The sequence below is a fragment of the Diceros bicornis genome, chromosome 16 (assembly GCF_020826845.1).
Source record: "Diceros bicornis minor isolate mBicDic1 chromosome 16, mDicBic1.mat.cur, whole genome shotgun sequence".
Taxonomy (NCBI): domain Eukaryota; kingdom Metazoa; phylum Chordata; class Mammalia; order Perissodactyla; family Rhinocerotidae; genus Diceros; species Diceros bicornis.
This window is the reverse complement of record NC_080755.1, coordinates 23,156,922-23,178,091: the sequence shown is the minus strand read 5'-3', so window position 1 is coordinate 23,178,091 and position 21,170 is coordinate 23,156,922. Positions and strand designations below refer to the sequence as shown.

Here is a 21,170-nt window from a genome sequence, read left to right as displayed (position 1 = left end):
GAGCCGAGAAGCGGCCCTCAGCTCCCGCGCAGCGGGACTACTGCCCTTTGTGGGCCAGCGCGCACGGCCCGGAGCGCCCTCCCCGGCGTCTTCGTCGTGCCAAGCGGCCCTGGAGACGGGACCCGGAGGAAGCAAAACCAGGAGCCCGAAACCTCGCGTTGCGGAGCTCCTGGGGAGCGCCATCCGCTCCACTTCCACCTCCGCATCCTACACCGGCCAAGGTCCCCGCCGCCTGCATCCCTCCCGGCTTCCGCTGCGCTTGGGGCCGGAGCGAAGCCGCCTGCGCTGCCACAGCGGCCGCCTACACACTACAGACACACACACACACACTCTCTCTCTCTCACACACACCCTCACACGCACGCCCGCCCCCTCCTCCGCCCCCTCCCCAGCTCCTTGATCTCTCGCTCTGTTTTATTACTCCTGGTGCGAGTCGCGGACTCCGCGGCCCGCTATTTGTCATCAGCTCTCTCTCCATTGGCGGGGAGAGGAGAGCAGTGGAGAAGGGGGTGGGGTGGGGAGGGAAAGGGAAGGGGGTGGAAACTGCCTCGAGCCGTCTCTCCGCGCCGCTGTTGGTGCTGCCGCTGCTGCTGCCGCCGCCTCCGGCTCCTCGCTTGGCCCCTCTCCGCCTCCATGTGCCGGATAGTGGGAGCGCCGCGGACCCTGCTGCCGCTGCTGGCGGCCCTGCTTCAGGTACGCGGCGGTCCCCGCGGGCCGGGCCGCGGACGGGGTGGGGCGGGCGGCGCCGGGTCCCTTTGTTCCCCGCGCCGCTGCGGGGCCGGGCTGCGCACCCGGGAAGGGAGGTGCCGCACCGCGCGGCCGGGGGAGCTGCGCAGGCACGAGGCTCGGCCCGGGCGCAGGAGCAGGGCTGCTGGGGCCAGCTGGTCTCGCGCGCCTCTCTTTGCGGGTCCTGAAGGGGCCGATCGCTGGCCCCCTTTGCCCTTCCTGCGGGGTCGGGCGAGCTCGCGGGTGGCGTCTCCACGCAGCAGAAGGATGAGGCAGGATAGCACCCCGGTTTTGCAGCTTTCTACGCTTCTCGCTCCTTGCATTGCACTTTGCTCCAATTTTTTTGTTTATTTCTGCAGGGATGGGTCGCGAGTTTGCAGTAGGAATTCTCACTCTGGTGTCTTAGTTACGGGACTTGCCTTCACCCCACCCCACCCTGACACCCGCGCGCCTCCCGGTGCTCGAGGGCTCCACTGTCCTATTGTCTTGACCCTAGCACAGAGTTGCCTCCTGTTCTTGTTCTCTTGCCTCACAATTTTCTTTGTCGGTTCCACCTGGAGGAAAAACCTCGCCCCCTTGTCCCGAAGAGTCTTTGCGGGCCGGCACCTCCACACCCAGCCCCCGGCCCTGCGCGCCCCTTATCCCGCCGGGCCGGGAGAAGTTCCGTTACTCGGCTATTATTCCTCTCCCTCTGTCCGGCTGCTTCTGTCCTGCGTGCGCCCTGGGGGCGCCTTCCCCAGGAGCCTCCGCACTTTTCACGCCTTCGAGAGAGCGCCAGACGGCCCTTTCATGGGATCTGTGCTAGAGGCTCCTCCGCGGCAGGAAGCACCTGCTCCAGGCAGGTCGGAGGCTCCCTCGCCACCCCGCGCCGCCGGTCCCCAGCCCGGCCGACCGCCCAACTTTCCCGCGGCGTCCGGCCAGAGGATGCCCGAGGCCCCTCCTGGCCAACGAGCAGGGTCCCAGGGAGCGACGCCGCGCGCATCAGCCGCGACCCTCGCGCTGGGCGAGTGCCGGGCGGGGGTCCTGAATCTGACCCCGCGGGCAAGTGGGGTCCCAAAGCGGCTGCAGGAGAGGGGCGTGTCCGCCCTCATTGCGGGACAGGGTCTCCCGGGAAATCCGCCCGAGGGGCTCCCTGCGCACCGCCGGCGGCTGGGGGTGGCCAGCTGGTGGCAGTCCCGAAAAGTGCGGGCGCGGCTCGGAAGTGCCGCTGCGCCGGGGGCGGCCGGGGCTGGGACAGATGGTGCGGATCGCCTCCCTCCATGGTCTTCACGGGTCAAAGCCTGGCGCGCTCCGGCCGGAGGGGGGCCTGCGGGCGCCGGGGGCGGGACGGGGCCGGCGCCCGCGGTCTCTCCGTCCCTCTCCCGCCGCCCCCTAGAGGGGTGTGGGCCGCGGCCGCGCCGAGCCCTGTCCATGGTGCGCCGTGGAGCGGCGCGTCGGGCCCTGCCCGGCTCCGCGCTCTCCTCCCCCGGGTCGTGCTCTCCCACTTTCCGGCTCTCTCCTTCCCACTGCCTCTGTAACCGCCCGTAATTCCTTTCTCCTTTCTTGGGTTTCTCCTTTTGTTCTTTCGTCTCCTGCTGGTCTTTCTCTTTCCCCTTCCCCCACTCGCCCGTCCTCCCCGCTCGGCTCTCTCCTGACTCTGGGGTTTCAAAACTATTCGAGTGGACATTTTTGGCCTCCGCAGTTTTGGGGAGTGGATGGAATTTCTTCTAACTTGGGGGAGGAGACCTGTCAGTCACTTGCTAACAAAAGCACCTCCTGTTATAAAACCGTCCTTTATTCTGGGAGCGCGCACTCTCATTCTTTCACCTCCTGTCACTTCATTTATTGTTTCTTCTTTTAAAATGGGGTTTATTAAAGAGGTTAGGCTGAAGGGGAAGAGGGATAAAAAAGCGCCTTCAAGTGTTTGGAGTTAAGAGAAAGGCAAGATAAACTCAAGAATCCTGTGGACATCAGATATATATATATTTTTAAACAAAGGAAATATAGATCAAAAAATCTTATTTTTAAAAACATTATTTTTTGAACAACAGTGAGTGGTCTTGCTTATTTACAGACAGCTTAAAATACATCCTCAGAGTGTGAGCCTAACAGTAGATGGTATGTTCACTAACTTGATGGGAAAGTAAGTTTTAATTGAATACCGTGTACTGAAGTTAGGCCAGGAGGAGACAGCTTTTGGTCATTAATAACCGTGGTGCTACTGGAACAATCTCATTTCCTCTTTTAGTCATTTGCTTTGAAATCAGGTGTGCATTTTGTAGGTCATTTTCTTTTTTTCCTTACGCATTTTTAAAAATATCATTTATAAACGTCAGATACCATGCTTATCTTTCCCACTGTACGTTCTTTCTCAGTTTCTTCTAGATCTATGTTATGTTGACTTTTATACACCTTCAGGAAAGGGGAAATTATAACTTTGTCATCAAGTTGTTTGGCAGTCTTCTAATTCCTGGGTGCAAGTCAAGCGATGAAGTTGAATGATTTGCAAGGTCATTAGGAGTGAAAGCAGAGGAGTTTATGCAACATCAGTTTTGGGGTTACCTGCACCCATGTCGTTTGTACAGCTGAGATTGGAAATGACTTTGTGCTAATGGTCTGCCTTACACACCAGAATAGCAAAGATCTATCTGCAAGGTGAAATGGCCCTTCTGCAGTCGTCTGCTATTGAAAGTCTAGTTTTTTTCAGGCTGGACTCAAGAACCAAGAGTTTTAGAAAAGAGAGTGAGTAGGCTATTAGTGTAGATACAGAGCAACTTTATTTTTTCAGGCTAGTTAAAGAAGAATAACTGAGTATTCAGAAGGACTTTTTATGCCTTTAGTTAACGGAAGTGTTCCTTGCTTTGCTTTGAACTTTTTTTTCATTTTGAGAGAGATTCTTTACTAGTTTAGTTATTCTATTATCTAGATTTACATAATTCTAGTCAATTTTTCATATTATGATATTCAGCTTTAAGATTTTCTCTATTCTTCATTTTAACTGGAGATGTTACCATTGACCTTTATGTTAAAACAAAAAGCAGATTTTGAGCATTAAACTTCACTGATCAAGGGATATCAAAAAATTATGACAAGCTTTCTTTTTAAATTATAAAAGTGACTTTCAGCTGCTTAAATAGATTTATCATCAGGAAAAAAAATCAATTTTACTTTTACTACCTATCCAGTAATTAATAGATTAGAAATCTGCTTTGTTTTTCTAGTTCACATTTTAGTTGCATAGCTCCATTGTTCTAATTTAAATACACTTGTATGGGTTATGAAGCATCCGGGACATCACCTTAATGTTCAGAGATATTCTAGATCCTTAGTCTTATCACACGTGTCCTGCTTTCAACCCTGGATGAAGACGTATGAAAAAAGATGCATAAACCATATGTGTGTTTCACCTATTAGGTATAGACTTTGAAGAGATTAATATTCAACACGTGAAACGTGTATAAAAAGAAGCTTTGTTTTAGGATGTGGAAAATCTAGGGTACAATAACCAGTTTAAGTATAAAACATGTATGTATTCTCAGTATTTATTTGATTTTCATGTGTCTTTGTAATGAGTTCTTGTGAAAGTAAGGAGAATTAACATAGTTGGTGTTCACAGTTTATTTTGCTTACTGGACAAGGTTATGCATATCTTTGCTCTTTTCTTGTCTCGTGGTATGTTTTTATTACTGATAGATGGTGCATTGCAAATGTATTAGGCGTGATTTGAAAAATAATAATTTGTGTATCGTAAAATATTTTTATGAGCAGATTTTAAAAAGATTACACATATATGATTTTTTAGGCCTCAATTGCAAGTTCAGAATTTACTCACAGAGGGTACTTTTTTGACTTTCACGCCTTCATCAAAATCTGTCTTGACCTTTTTCTGAAAGTTCGGACTGAGCTTTTAAGATGAAATTCTTTTCAGATCATATTTTTTACATGTAGAGACTAAAGTCTTCTTGGAACAGATTATTTTGGTGACAGTGTATTGCACTAAACTGTTCTTAATTTCCTTTTTCATTAAAAATCTTCAATTCTTAAATCTGTTGTGCCTCATTAAGCTTTAGGGTTATTAATCGGGAAATGTCAAGACTTAAAGCAACAGTTAATCTTGCTTTAAAATGCCTCTAAAAAAAATCCGAAGTAACTCAAATCCCCATCCTGTTTTCAAAGAGATATTCTCAAGTTAGAAGAGTGATGTTTTAAAGAAAAATCAGAGCTGTTATTTAAGAAACGTAGTGTTTGTGTATACACTCTACCGTTTTGCGCAAGTTAACATTATTCAAATTTGTTCTTTTGACTCAAATACAAAAAGTAATCAAGTTTAAGCATGACACAGACTTGTGAATTTTATCAACCATTTAAAAAATATGATAGATTTGGAATTTGAATTTTGTTATTTGAATAAGTATTTCATATCTGCCATTAGTACATCTTCTGGAACCTAAGTATTTTCAAGTTGGGTTGCACTGTAAGTTGAAACATAATTTGTACCAATAAATCATTATGCCTCACATTTCTGTTTTTTCCTGCTAAAAACTTATTTTTGTTTTAACTTTCAGCAAATTATATCAGTTAATTTGAGCAGATGCTGGTCTTTGTATATTTAACTAAATGTAGATAAGTTTGAATTAAACAACTCTATTCATCCCGGGGAAGAGGTATACACAGATTATTTTAGAAAAAGAGCTATATCTTCTACATATATTGTATGATGGGTTTAAAGTAGGCAGAAGAAGGTGAATTCAGGAGCTGAATGGGAACTTTTGAAAGATTTGGACTTAAAGATGATGATTTCTATTATAATGGAGTCTGTAAAAGGAGAATTTAGGTTATATGTAAATATTGCTCAGTTCTTAGGCCTTGTTACTCTCTTTAGTACTCAGTGCACTTTCTTGTCTGAGCTTCCAACTATGTTTACAGCACCCAAGCCCTTGGGTTGCATGTATATATATGCATTATATATCTTGAAGACTGCTATGTACAACTGTGTCTCCTGCAACATTTATCACAGTTTGGCAAGAAGTGTCAATCAAAAGTTAATTGATAACTTTGTGTGTGTCATCCAAAGTGGTTTGGGCACCAAGGGTATAATAACTTTGTTCTGTGCAAATGCGCTGCCCTTACATAGTGTCAAGGGCAAGAGCTAGTGTCAGGGGCAGGAAACCTGGGGTTCTACTCTGGTCCCGATGTAGTTTATTCTCTTAAACTCTCGTGACCTCATTTTCCTCAATAGTAAAATCTTGGGACTGGTTGGAGAAGCTGATCTGTAAGGGACTTTCCAGTTCAGTGACTCTTGGGGCTCCTTAAAATTATCCCAAATATGCCTCCTTTTTAAAGACTTTGGAATGACTTTAATTTTTAAACCTGAAATGCAAGGATTTTCAGATACTCAGAGTGGTAGAATGTGATTTTTGAGGGTTATTAATGATAGTTTATCATATATTATAGGTTAGAAGTTATCTGTATTTTTTATATGCTTGACTTTTAAACATACTTTTTTTTCATCGGCTGTACTGCTTTTACCACTAAAAGTAAACTATTCTGGGGGGAAGGAGGGTTAGGCTTAAAGGAAGGGAAGTATAATATTACTAAGAATAAAATTATTCATTTTATTACTTTTATGTTTCTTTGAGAGAAGATAGCCTCCATGAGAATGGTCGAATCAAGTGATATGTGTCAGCATTAGAAATATAGCCCTTTGACCTAGCAGGTCTTCCTCCGGTTATTTTTCTATGGATATGTCTGTATTCATGATGCACACGGGGTGTATATACGTATACAGTCATGTGTCTCTTAATGACGGGGACACGTTCTTAGTAGAAATGCGTCATTAAGTGGTTTCATCATAGTGCAAACATCATAGACTGTACTTACACAAACCTAGAGGGTATAGCTTACTACACACCTAGGCTATATGGTGTTGGTCTTATGGGACCACCATCGTGTGTGCGGTCCATCGTTGACTGAAACGTCCTTATGTGGCACATGACTGTATAAGGGTATGCACTGAAGCATTATTTATAATTACAAAATATTGGATTAGTTGATTTCTGAAAGTCCATCGGTAGGAACTGATTTAACAAATTACGGTGTAATGTGCAGTCAGATTTGAGAACCCCTTTTTGTGGAATAAAACATTTTTGTTCTGGTTCCAGTTCAAGAAAATGATTGTTAAACCACCCAATGTTTTTGGCATAGTCATGCACCTAGAAAAGCTACAAGGAAGGACAGCCAAAATAATCAGTGGGATTTCAAGGCCTCTGAATGAGGAGAAACTGGATAAAGACCACAGGTAGAAGCTATAACTGAAGAACAGAAAATCAAACAGAGTAGACATAAGACGAAGATGACCTAAACTAACACTAGAACATCCTAAAGTTGGGTTGAGAACAGCCTATAGCAGGCTGAGCTATAAGTAGGTCCAAAGGAAGATTGGCTAAATTAATGAGTAGTTCAATATAGTCATGTATTGCTTAATGATGGCCATACGTTCTGAGAAATGCGTTGTTGGCTGATTTTGTCTTTGTGCGAACATCGTAGAGTATACTTACACAAACCTAGATGGTATAGCCTACTACACACCTAGACTGTATGGTCCTAATCTTATGGGACCACCATTGTATATGCAGTCTGTCATTGACCAAGGCATTGTTATGCGGCACATGTCTGTTAATAGATAACTTTCCACATTGTATCATGGAATGACCCCACTGTGCTGAGTTACCTGTGCCTGAGAGATTATACTAGTTGGTTAAACCATTGTGATATTTCTTAAATTCTCTTGACTGATTGAATATTTAGTTTTTCATCTGTTCTGATAGTCAAAGTGTAGCCTAAAGTGGACCTTAATTACTATCCAGAACTTGAGATAGGGAAGAACATTTACTATAGGAATCAGATGTCTACTGCCTCGATTAAGTAAACTGTTTAACGGGTTTTTCCCAAGTAGCGTTGAGAGAATTAGTTGTGTGCAGTTTAAAAGGAGGTGCTATTATACAATATGGCAAATACAATATGGCATTCATAACAGAGTAACTTGGAGTGGTGCTTGATCCGTGATCTGTTCTTGGGTTTTGTTTTACAAAATATACCTACCTATAATAAAAATAAGTAAATAAATACTGGAGTAATAGTGTACAGTAGTCCCCCCTTATCCATAGGGAATATGTTCCAAGACCCCCAGTGGATGCCTGAAACCATAGATGGTACTGAATATACTATATATATATGTATAGTATATATACATAATATATATACTATGTTTTTTCCTATACATACATACCTATGATCAAGTTTAAAAGTTATGCACGGTAAGAGAATTACAATAACTAATAATCAAATAGAACAATTATGACAATATACTGTAATAAAAGTTACTGTAGATCTTAGCAACTTCAGCATACAGTTTTTTTTTCTTTCCGTAGTAAGTCAAGAACTTTCACCTTTTCACTTAAAGGAAGCACTTTATGGCTTCTCTTTGGCATATCCAGATTGCTAGTGTCACTACTCTTGTGCTTTGGGACTATTATTAAGTAAAATAAGAGCACAAGTACTTTGATAACTTGACATCTGATAGCCGAAAGGTCTGCTAAGTGACTAACCGATGGGTAACGTATAGTGTGCATATGCTGGTCAAAGGGATGATTTACTTCCTGGGTGGGATGGCTTGAGATTTCATCATGCTGCTCAGAATGGCACACAATTTAACACGTATGAATTGTTTAGTTCTGGAATTTTCTATTTAATATTTTCAGACCTTGATTGACCGAGGGTAACTGAAACTGTTGAAAGGGAAACCAGAGATAAGGGGGAATGCCGTACTTATGTGCTTATATATATCGTAATTTTAATATTGGTGTTTATGTTAATTTAAAAAATTTACTTGACTATACAGGCATAAGTTGTTTTATTGCACGTCCCAGATATTGCATTTTTACAAGTCCCTCCACCAGCAAAAAAGTTATGATTTGCTGAAGGCTCAGATGATAGTATTTTTTAGCAATAAAATATTTTTCAGTTAAGGTATGTACATTGTTTTTTTAGACATAATGCTATTGCATACTTAAGAGAAGACAGTATAGTATAAACATAACTTTTATATGCATAAGGAAACCAAAAAATTCATGTGACTCGCATTATTGTGATATTTGCTTTATTCTGGTGGTCTGGAACTGAACCTGCTATATCTCTGAGGTATGCCTGTAGTGTATTTATGTACAACTATATATTGTAGTTTTAATATTGGTTTTTGTGGTAATTTAAAAAAATTTTACTTGACCATCATAATTTAAAATATTTATACTCAGATTCTCCCCCTCCCCCATTCTGACATATTATTTAATAAATGTTTTGGTGGATTAGGGAATTAGTAAAAAAAAAAAAAAAGTTAATTAAAGGGGCATAATTTGGAATCTTTATTATTCCAGAAATTATTGGAACTGGAAATGTGAAATGACTATTGTTTCCTCATTATTAAAATAAATTATGTTTATTCAACTTTCTTCTGTTGCATTAAATATCGAACTTTTGTATTACTGCTTTTGGTAAGGGTTCTAAGGATTGCCCTTTCAGTTTTTTTCCACATATGCAGTTCTAAGACCTTTCACAATTTATTTTTTGTAATTGTCAGTAGGTCATTCATAGAATGCACATACTAGAAGAGCACATACACCAGAGAAAACCATTGAAACTTTAGATATTTGCTGCCACCTCTTCAAATATTTTTTTTAAAGTGAATAAAACTAACAGAAAAACTAATAGCTGGTAGTACTAAACCTTAAAAATGAATTTTTTTTTCTTTGCAGGGGAAGATTGGCCCTAAGCTAACATCTGTTGCCAATCTTCCTCCTTTTTTTTTTTTCCTCTTCCTTTCCCCCCACCAAAGCCCCAGTACATAGTTGTGTATTGTTGTAAGTTCTTCTGGTTCTTCTGTGTGAGCCACCCTCACAGCATGGCTACTGACAGACAAGTGGTGTGGTTCCGTGCCCGGGAACTGAACCCGGGCCTCTGAAGCTGCGGCCATCAGGGCTGGCTCAAGAATGAAATATTTTTAATTTCAGGGAGGGAAACTAATATGTTATCTCAGTTAATTATTTCTGTAACCCTGTGAGATAGAGATTTTATTCCCTTTTTAGAGATAATGAAACTGGAACTCAGATATTTTGAGTATTATGAGAATCCAGAGTAAATAGTATCTGTCATAGTAGAGTTGAACCTGACTGCAAAGCACATGGCTTTCTTCCTCCACCAGGCTGGGACCCTTTTCATATGATACTCAGAGAATGAATATCCCATTAGAGAGAAATTTCAGTTCCTCTCTACTGAGTTGATAACATTTGTTTAAAATAGTTAACTTTTGATTACATTCTCTATTTAACCTTGACCTTAAATATTTTCATTTATTTTGGCATCTGAAGCCAAAATGTAATGCTTGGAAAGGATTTTCACTCATTTTTTTTTAATATGTTCTCTTAGAGAAAGAAGAAAAAAATCTTAGGGAAATGATTCATCATCAGTTTTATAATGTTCAAATTGTCTTGATCATCAAAGAATAGACTGATAAGTGCTCAAAAAATAATTTTTGTGTGTGAATCCCGGAACTTAAAAAACTTCCTAAGAGCCTAGAAACTCTTAGGCTATGCATGGATTTTTTTTTTTTTTTTTGAAACTGTGCTTTTTCCTTATTCTTTTCTGTCAACATAAATTCAAGAGATTCCATCACTAAGTTTTGAAATGTTTTAATGTTTAATGGCACATTTTCCATGTTTGAATAGTTTGAATTACTTTTTCTCCCACAAATGAAATTATTTGGCATATTTTAAAATATATATGTCGACATCTCAAAAGGACCCACTACAAACAGGTTCCTGTGAATGTTTTGTGGTGACCGAGTACAGACACTGATTTGTTTGCTGCTGAGAAAGCCTAGAACTATTTTGTTTGTAACTTGACCTATTGCTGGTGGGTGGATACACTTGGCTTGACTATAATCTCTAACAAAATGTCTGTTGGTTGGTTGGGGAGCTATTAAGTGAACTCTGAGGTAAATGACTGAAAACCCATTAATTTTATTAAGTTTAAAGGGGATATAATCCACTCCCTCTGCTTAATATAAATCTTTAATAATCTAGAGACTGTGACCACTTAAATTTTTTTTTCTTTTGTTGTCTTAATTGGTTAACACAACGGTTCAATGTCTGCAGTTCATTTTTTATGGCTTTCTGGTCCAGTAAATACAATGTGTTTTGTATAGCCAAAATATTAGCCTTTTACAGCTCCTTTGGCACCTGTACCCAGTAGAGTCTGTCTGGTGCCAACATTTCCAAGATTGGGTTCTAATGTGCTGCTTCCCCATATTATATTTCAAGGAATTCAAAATTTAAATTTCACACACACACACACATGCACACACACACACACGCATACTTTATGGAAGTATCAAATGCATACAAGAAAGTGCACATATAAGTGGGTAGCCTACTCAATGTTCATAAATTGAACATGCTATTCAGTCAGCACCCAATCAAAACACAGCATTACCAGCACCCCAGGAGTACCCTCTTCCGATTTTAACCATCCACCAATGGTAACTATTTACTTGACTTCTAACACTATAGATCACTTTCGCTTATTCTTATGCTTTATGAAGTCATGCACTGTATTCCCTTATGTGTCTGGCATCTTTCACTCAGTTCGTAGAATCGTCCGTATATTTTTGTCATATTTTTTTTGATGGGAAAAATAATAAGTAGGAAAGACTAGAAATATCTGGGAAGTTAAGAAAGTTGAAAATTGAGTTAAAAAAAAACAGACCGATTCTTTCACTGCATTTCAAGGTCGCTTGCGTGTTTATGGTGTCAAGCCACAAAACGCCTTTTGTGGGGTTTCCTACTCAAATATCTTCTTCTGTTGTTCTGGTAATTTGGCAACGTTGCTTCAGCCAAAAGCCAAAGACATTTGGAATTCAGTTAATTACAGCTTCTCTTGTCCTTCCCGTTATCAGAAGGAGGGTAGAGGCAAAGAACTACATATCTTTTTGACTCGAAGTCTTCAGGCAGAAGGCTTGGGTGTTAATAAGTTCTAATCTTTTCAGGGATGCTTCTTAATTCCTTCTCTGAGCTTACCAGTGACCCACTTCTCAGTGAGGCCCTACCCAGATTTATTTTTAATTTGGAAAAGGTTAAATGGAGAGGTTATAATACCACAAACCGCTAGTTTTCCAGCTGGTCACTGCATCTTTGGGTACAGTTGACCCTCTTTTGTGTTTGTGTAGCTTTTTTAAAAATCTGAGGTTGCCATGAAGGATGCAGAGTGCCTTTCTTGTCCCAAGATCTTTCTTTCTAGAGGGCTTTTCTCTCTGTTTATAATGGTTGTCTGGTAGATCTAGATTCTAGGTGGAGAATTCCATGCATAATGATGAGGAATGAGGAATCAAATTCCAGAGGTAATGGCTCCCCGAGGATTTGTTTGCTTCAAGGCAGCTCCAATTTATTTATGTTCTTACACGTGGGACTTTATTTTACAATATTTAAAACTACTGGACTCTTTGTGTGACCTTAGCTTATGGATATATAATTTGTATTTCACTTGTGTTTCGCCCCTACACATAGTTTTTCTACCATAAGAGTAATTGTTTACATACCATGTTTGTGTTTTCAGCATTAAATTTTATTTACGGTTCTGTCTTTTCTGTTGGACAGATAACCAAGAACATTTGGGAGAATATTATAGCCATTGATTTAATTTACAAAGTGATTTATAGTTAAGTACCTTGTAAATGAAACTGAGTTATCCATGATTTGGTTTATGGTCTTCCCTTTATTTGAAGCCGTCTCAGTGGAGCTATGTTTAAAAGGGGGATAGTGGTATATTTAAATGTAGATAAAAATGGATTATCTGCAGATAGCTTATAACATTTTATAGCCTAAAATAAAAGCATTTTGGAAAATTATGGGGTTACTTTTTTTAGTATTTGCATATGTAATGGATACTGTCAAGATTCTGATTCCTTATTTTCGTAAGTTTTGGTTCTTCCTAATTAAAATAAATAAAAAATATGTATATATATGATGTGTTTCTGGAATGCTACTCTTTGGTAGGTGAGCCAAAAAACTGTCTGTTTCCAAACAGTCTTCTCTCATGCTATATCAAATTTTACTTACCTGTTTATATTTTCCACATTTAGATATTTTATTTATCTGAAATGTATTTTTATACGTGGTGTTAAGGAGAGGATCTTGCTTTATTTTCCCCCCAGATTTTATATAGGTAACATACATAGCATGCATATATGCAATAACAGCGGTGACCATCATTTGTCAAATAAAATTTCTGTTTCTCTGAACTAAAATACTTCCTTTTTTAAGTAAAACATCTCTGTAGATTTTTGGATCTCATTCTTTCTCTCTCCAGTTGTACTGATTTAGTTGCCTAGAGAGGCAGTGTTCACAGTGGGTAAGGATGGGACTCTGGAGCTAGATGACCTGCATTTGTGCCCTGCTTCTGACACTTGGTTGTTGTGTGAACTTGGACAACATAATTGACATTTCTATCCTTCAGTGCCCATTTGTGAAATGGGGATAATAAATAGTATCTATCATAAGATTGTTATGAAGGATAAATAGGTTAATATATATAAATCACTTAGAAAAATATTTTTATATAGTAGGCAAGATGTAAGATCTTTAATTGAAGATTTGGGAGGCACAGGCACTACCATTGTTTGACTCAAACACAATCACGAGATAATTTAATTATCTGAATTAATTTGATCACTTGATATGTGCAAGGCTTTGTTTGTTGGTACAGCCAGAAACTTGTAACTCTGCATGGACTACCACCAGTGTTCCTTAGATCACACTTGGAAGCCACAACTGAAGGGCACATATTTTAACATTCTTGCTTAAATTCTAACAGATGTTGTCTAGGCTGATACAGTTAGGGAAAGGGATTAATATATATGGAGTCTTAGTCTGCCAGCAGTTTGATTTGGGAATTACAGCTAATCAAACAGGAGCTTTTCTGGTGTCTTCTAGGTCTGTCTCTTTGCTTCTATGATTTAATTCTCTCATGTTCTAGTATGGACGCCAGAGTATGTGTGTTTTGAGACTAGCCTGGAACGAGAGTGAGTTACTCAGTCTCCAAATGCTTTTAACATGATGATGAGGACCCAACAGAGAGGAGAGGGTTGAGGGTTATGTTATCATGTGGCTTGACGCCAGCACAGAATCTGCAAAAACAGAGTGAAGGGAGATTCATTGTTCTTCTAGATGCTGATGATTTATTGACGGTTAGATGCAGGAAATGTTGTTTTTAACTTAAATTTCATCCTATCCTAATAATAACGCATCATTTTTGAGTAATTACTATGTGCCAGGCACTATTCTAAGTACTTTACATGTATTAATTAACTCATTTAATTTGTGAAAAAATTATACCCATTTTACATATGAGGACAACAAAGCACAGATAGGTTAAACTAAGGTGCCCAAAGTTGTTACCTGATGGTGTTAGGATTCAATGGCAGCAGCCTTTGACAGAGCCTGTGTTCTTAGGTTTGATATTTATTTGAATACAGGAAAAAAAATTAAGGCAGGATTAGCATCCACATCTATCTTGTATATGTGTAAAATTTGGCCTTTTAAAAAAGCTTTTTCTACTGTAAAATGTGGTACATGTAGAGGAGTATATAAAGCATTTATGCACAGTTTAAACAATAATTAAAGTATACAAAATATGTCAGTATAACTACCAGACAGGTTAAGAAATAGAATATTGCCAGTGCCTTGGAAGTCTGCGGAGTGCTCTTCCCATGCTCCTCCCTCCTCCCAGAGGTAATCACTATCTTCATTTTCCCAGGCATTCATTGCTTTTCTTTATAGTTTTACCGTCTGTCTATATGTTCCTTTAATATACATATATAGAGAAAGAGCAAGAGAGAGAGATGTGTTTATATAAAAGTATGTGTATCATGCACATATATATAAATGTACCATGCATATTTGTGTATGTGTGTGTATATATGTACATAATGTGTTTTTGTGATTTGCTGCTGCTGCTCAGCATTGTGTCTGTAAGATTGATTCAGTTGAGTTGTGTAGCTAGAATTTGTTCATTTTCGCGGCTCTAGGGCATTGCATGCTATGAGTATGGTGCAATTTATTGCTGATGGGCTTGTGTGTATGGTTTCAAAATTTTGTTTTTATGAACCTTCCTATACATGCAACCTGGGCATAAGTGCCAGGGATCCTCTAGGGCTGCGTTTCCCAAACGTTAGCTTGCGCAAGAATCACCGGAAAGCTTGTTAGACATGGATTCCTGGCCCCACCCCCTGAGCTTCTGATTCAGTAAATCTGTGGTGGAGCCTGAGAATTTGCGTGTCTAGCCAGCTCCCAGCTGATGGAATTCTGGTCTGCTCTGGAGTATGTACCAAGGAGCAGAATTACTGGGTTGCAGACTATGCACATGTTCATCTTTACTAGCTAATGCAAGAGTGTTTTCCAAACTGGTCCACCAGCACCGTGTACACATTTTTGTTTTTTCATAATTTTAGTGTACCTGTTGCAGTCAAACTTTAAAACTTTTAGCAGCCTGGTGGACTGCATAAAGTATCTCTTCGGTTTCAATTTGCGTAATCCTGGTTACTAATAAGGTGGAGATTGTTTTTATATGTGTTGCGGCCTTTTCGTCCTCTTTGAAGTGTCTGTATGAACCCTAGTTGTGGGGTGAAGTTCGTTAACTTGTCTGTAGCTTGGCCTTGCTGTTTGTTGCCCATTCCCCTTGCCTACCATTTTCAGTCATGGCTTATATGGTGTGTTTCTGAAAATTGTGAGCCTCCTTGAAAGCTTCCTCATGTGATTAAATCTGATATTTGCTGAGTGCTTACTATGTGCCAGGCCAAGCACTTTACCTGCATTGTCTCATGTAATCCTCACATCAGACCCACGAGATAGGTGGGCATTATCATCATCATCCATTTTACAAATCTGCGAACAATGCCTGGCTTAACCCATTCACCCAAAGGCACACCTCCAGGAGGTGGCCAGCCAGGGCTTGAACAGTGTTTTGCCTCCCCCGGTTACAACCAGTTCCTTGGAAGTCTGAAAGAATGGATGCAGTGGGAGCAAGACAATGTCTCTTCAAGATTTTGAAGGATTGTAGCCTGGAGGAGGATTTGTACTTTAGAATGAAGACTTAAAGGATTTCAGTTTCAGGGAGCAAACTTTGGACTTAGGAGTGGGAAAATCTAACAGGTTGAGCCGAATTAGGATAGGCTGCCATGGAAGTAGGCAATTTCTGTCGCTGGCCACATGGCCCCTTGGTGGTGATTTTAAGAGATGCGGGTAACTGATGAGTGGTTGACGGTTCTGTGAATTACCCTGTTTTTCCTGACCTCAAGCTGGCTTGGCCCATAACTGTAGTCACTCAGTAATCCAGAGGTACGTGTAACTTTCTGTTCCCAGCACTTGGGCTCCCCCAAGTACTTGAAGAGACTTGGTTGTCTGCTCTCAGACCTCAGCGTCCACCTATTCTAGTGGGCTTGTGGCCCTGCTGGCAGTATAAGGATGTTATTTGGCCTGGCTTCTTTTTGATCTTTTGGCCCTGGCCTTTGAGTATTCAGTACTATTGAGACTTTGTTGGTAATTTTGGTGTCTTTGAAGAGACTTAATAATTAGTGCTTCTTATCCATCTAAGTTCTAGACAGATAAGATGAAAGAGTCAGCAGATAGAGACCCAAAATAACAACCTTCATTACTGATCAAGACAAGGGTGGAGAATGTGACTTAAATATGTTGGGTCTCAGAATTAATTCCCCCCTCACCTCCCATCTTAACAATGCTGGGTGAGGGCCAGCTTCCCGCCTAGGGATCCTGCTGTTGTAAGTTCACCTACAGCATAACGATATTTACAATGTGTAGTCAGGCTGGCTCCCAGCAGAAAAGTGGTGATGAAGGGACTGGACTTGCTATGCCCAGTTGTTTCACCCCAACTTGCCAGAGAGGTCAACAGAGGTCAGAAGTGGTATTGCTAGTGAACTCCCTCTACATGGAAGTAGGGAATAAGGGTTCCACTAAACCTTCCCCAGATTTTGGATTAACCGTTGAGTTTATGTTCTTAACCATCAAGTGTGTGCTCATCCAGAAGCGTGGTGATCACCCTCAGAGGGAGAGATGGGCCTTTGTCAGGACAGTCTTGCTCCCAACCTCATGAAGTCTTAGAAGATAAAAGCTTTACTTTTTAAAGAATCCTCAAACCTAATGGGGCATGCAAGAGCCTACAAGTCAGGAAGCAAACCAATCCCGATCCTGGAAGAGTGATCCCAGCTGAAATTATGACCCCAGAGCCTGTCCTTAAGTGTCCCAAAGACCAGAAAAGAAAGCCGTGATATCTGAGGGAAGGACTCACAGTGGGCGGAGGAAACCTTAGCCTTTCCCAAATGCTAATCAAGCTAAACCTCTCCTTTATAATCCATGACCTTTGAACTCAACACAGAGTTCAAAGGGGAAATGAAGACTTAAAGACATTGAATATTCTGGGCGAGAAAGAAAGGCACCTCAAAAAAGATGGAGATTGCCCCATGAAATATTTCTGAACTTTGCACTTGGGGGGAGTATGTCAAATGCCAGCTTTCTGAAAGAAAACCCAGGATGTGCGGGTGGATCCCCTCCCCCCAGGTAAATACAAAGTGCTAAATTTAACCTCCCTCCCACGGGGATTCTCTCGCTGGTGAATTGCAGTTTGCATCCAGCATATTCAAACCTCCTTCTTTGCCTTTGCCTGTGAGCCCCTTGAGACTGACAGCCTGATGCTGTCACCAGTGTGGGCTCTGTCGGGTGGGTGGCTGTGGGATACAGTGTCTTGGAAGCAGGTGTTTTCAGTCTCTTGCCACTTGCTGTGGGGTTGCTTCGACCAAAGAAGGCCATCCTCAAGGGAAGATTTCTCCTTCATTTGTAAAGACCAGTGCAGACCATTCGGTGGAGGCTGACCCTTGAGCCTGTGGTCAGAAGAATCCAAAATGTGCCTTCCTTTGCCTCTAAATGCAGAGCATAATTAGAGGCAGCCAATTCGGAGCTGCCCTCATAGATCTGTCATTAATAATTTAAAGTGAGAGCCTCGATAGGTCTCTTGACTTCACTGTCGTTTAAAAATAGCAAATATTGTTCTGCTCACTAGTCTTTGGGCAGTAGATGTTGAAATAATCCCCTTTTTCTGTGCCTCAGCTGTCTCTGCTTATTCAGGCCTGGGGCCCATGGGCACCTCCAGAAGTTCTGAGCTGCCTCAGACCTTTGCCGAGGCCAAGCTGCAACAGCCCTCACCCAGACGTGTTCACCATTTGGCTATGGTCACCGCATGTCCTGACTCTTTTCCGAGATCCTTGGCCTCCAGGTTTTCCTGAGGTCCACTGTCTCTGCTCTAGGCCCTGACTCTGTAAACAGCCACTTTCCTGGAGAATAACCACCATAAGTTGTGGTCACACATCAAGATCAAAATACCCTGTGGTTTAGGAATTAAAGCCTCTTGATGTTAAAAGCTACCTGCCCAACTATAAAAACCAGCCACACTGCACAATCAAGGCTGCAAACCACCAAGTTAAAAAACGTGCAGGGCCTGAGTAAGCCCGCCTTCTCCCCTTTCCAAAGCCCCAGGACCTCCATGAGTATTTTCTTCCCCAACCTTGGATTGCTTTTTTAGTATTTCTCAAGGTCCCCAGACAGTACACCAAATGCTGAAGTCTCTGACGGGGCCCAATAAATAGGACTTCTCCCTGAACCAGGTTCTGAACCAAGTGAAATATAACCTGGAAGAGTCAACAGTTAGGAAAGGAAGATAACACCATGGTTCTGATAAGGGCTGGGCTGGAGGGCATGACTTTTATCTGTGGGTGGGCATGTATGTTGCTAATACAGAATCCCAAATTCCACAGACACGCTCACTCAGTTGCAGGCAGTGCTGGCACCCCCTCTTCCCATCCCCGCAATGCTGCAAGGGATGGAGAACTCCCAGCATGGAAAATGAGATCACCACGCTTGTTTTCTGTGGGCCTGTGACTCCCAGCTGGGAGGAGTAGGGGACAGGGCTGGGCACCAGCTGCCCAGATTGTTCTTTCAAATTTAGCCTTCAGATAAGTTCAGTCCTTCTGTCTTCTCTCTAGGGCAGCAGTTCACAAACTTCCTAATCTCAGGACTCTTGTACACTCTTAAAAATTGAGTGCCCCAATGAGCTTTTATAATGTGGGTAATAATCGATCAATGTTTAGCATATTAGAAATTAAACTGAGAAAATTATATATTACTTTTTTAATTCATTTAAAAATGTTAAACCCATTACATATGTAACATAAATACCAATTTTTATGAAAAATAACTATATTTTCCAAAACAGAAAAACAAAATTAGTGGGAAGAGTATCATTGTGCTTTTATATTTTTGTAGATTTCCTTAATGTCTGGCTTAATAAAAAACAGTTGGTTTTCAGTATCTGCTTATCACACATCACCTAGCCTCTGGAAAACTCCACTTAACACTTGTGATAAAATGAGAGTGAAAGGGCAAATGATGTTATTATATTATGAAAATAGTTTTGCCTTTCAGATCCCCTAGAAGGATCTGAAGGGGTCCCTCGACCACACTTGGAGAACTGCCGTTCGGGGTATGACTGACAGGTGGAGTGGAAAGAGGGAGGAGTACTGAAGTTGGCTGAGTTCTTTCGGAAAGAACTTCAGGAGGGGAAGAAGCATTCCCCTTCTACAAGTTACACAGTGAAACTGTCCAAGTGCCAGACTTAAATCACTCACCATAGCCCTAGGTGGAGAAGATGCTAGTCTTCAGCCCCTGAGTTGAAACTGGTGCTGGTGATACTAGCCCTGTAACCCCTGAGTTAGCATGCGGGGCTGTGGGTTTACTTCTTTATTGCTTAAGCTATTAGAACACCACTGGACAGGGTGCTGCTTCGGGAACAAGTTCACGAATGGCTTTGAACTCTGGCGTTATTGACAATGCCCTCCTTTCACTGCAGCACATTTCTGGAAGCTGTGCTGTGAATGTTATTTTCTCACAAGAATCATGGTCTAATTGGGTTGGGTTTATCTTATCAAGGACTCAGAATTAGATAAATCATCACTATGTCTGGCTATTCAAATGAAATGAGTTATATCAGAGTTATGGGAACCGTAAACATCTGTAATGGTTTTTAAAAAGTGAAACCATGCTCCAGGTCTTATGAAATAGGCCTAATTGTACATGAATACAAGAGAGTCTGGAGTATAGAAAGTGCGCAAAGTCTATTACAGACTGTAATTATTCCCCCATCAGTATCACCTACTGAGAATTAATATACTCGCTGTGATATGTATTTACTGATAATTTTCCTTGTGTGCTTTTAGAAGGGTTTGGGGCTGGTGGTGGGCTTTGATTTGGGTGACTTAAAAAACAAGACGTTTATGAAAGCTTGATATCTTTTTCTGCAGTTTTTTCCATAGTGAACAGAAACGTTGAAATTATTTTATTAATATAGATCGTATTGCAATCATATTTGAGAATCATATTTTAGGAAAAAATTCACAGTGGCGGCAGGTATATTTCTAACTTTGGTCTTAACTTATGTAGGGCAATTTCCAGCCCTTTGCCAGTTATGTATTATGTGTCAGTGCATGTGGATGCTTCCTGACGGTTGTTTTCTTGACCAAGCAGTGGTTAAGGGTGGTCCTCAAAGCCATTCAGTGCTGGTTTGAGTACCATCCCTAATTTAAGTAGCTAAATGACCTAGGGCGATTTCCTCAGTTTGCTTCCTTGCCTGCAAAATAGCACTGATAATAGTACCTACCTCTTGGGTTGTTGTGAGGATTGTTGAGATGTCATGCACAGAGAGCATTGTAGCACAGTTCCTGGCATATGGTAAGCACTCAGTAAATATTAGCAATTACCGATCTTCAGTGTATTTAGTCGAATGAATTCCTAAATTGATTATAAACACAACCTGATGCTAAACACTATAGTACTGATGTCATTTTGAACATTGTATATAAGCATGTTGCTGTCTCTGGTGAGTGTAATGAGTTGATGGGGCAAAATCAATCTAAGCCAGGATTGGTCATCTCTACTGGAATTGCCTTAGGCACTTCTGGAACTTTTAATGGCAATTTAATTGCCTAACTGTCTGAGCCACTGTCTCATGATAGTGTTACACTTTTATAAGCCAAGTCAATCTGTAGGGGTGTTGTTGCTGTCCATTACATTAAACATTCAGGACGCTTACTGGGAAACTCCTGTCTATCTTTTGGGACTTCACTCCACGAAGCCTTGATGCCTGGGAAACCTCCTCTCCCGTGGGCTGAGGAGATGGGGACTGGCACAGATCTCTGTGGATGTCACGTGATGTATGTTTGACTATGATCCTAAGCTTTGATAGGTTCAACTCCTGAGAAGTTGGCACTCTAAAGCACATTTTGTTTGTGGAACTCGA

The 21,170-nt window shown here is 41.4% G+C and overlaps 1 protein-coding gene across 1 annotated transcript in view; it reads left to right on the top strand.

The window, feature by feature from the left end:
• The first annotated feature begins 631 nt into the window (after nucleotides 1-631).
• The window catches only part of CDH2 (cadherin 2), a 210,817-nt gene continuing 190,278 nt past the window's right edge, over nucleotides 632-21,170 (top strand). The window contains exon 1 of the mRNA XM_058556932.1: nucleotides 632-692. Coding sequence (XP_058412915.1) covers nucleotides 633-692 — 60 coding nt within the window. The 5' untranslated portion in view covers nucleotide 632. The remainder of the gene's footprint in view (nucleotides 693-21,170) is intronic.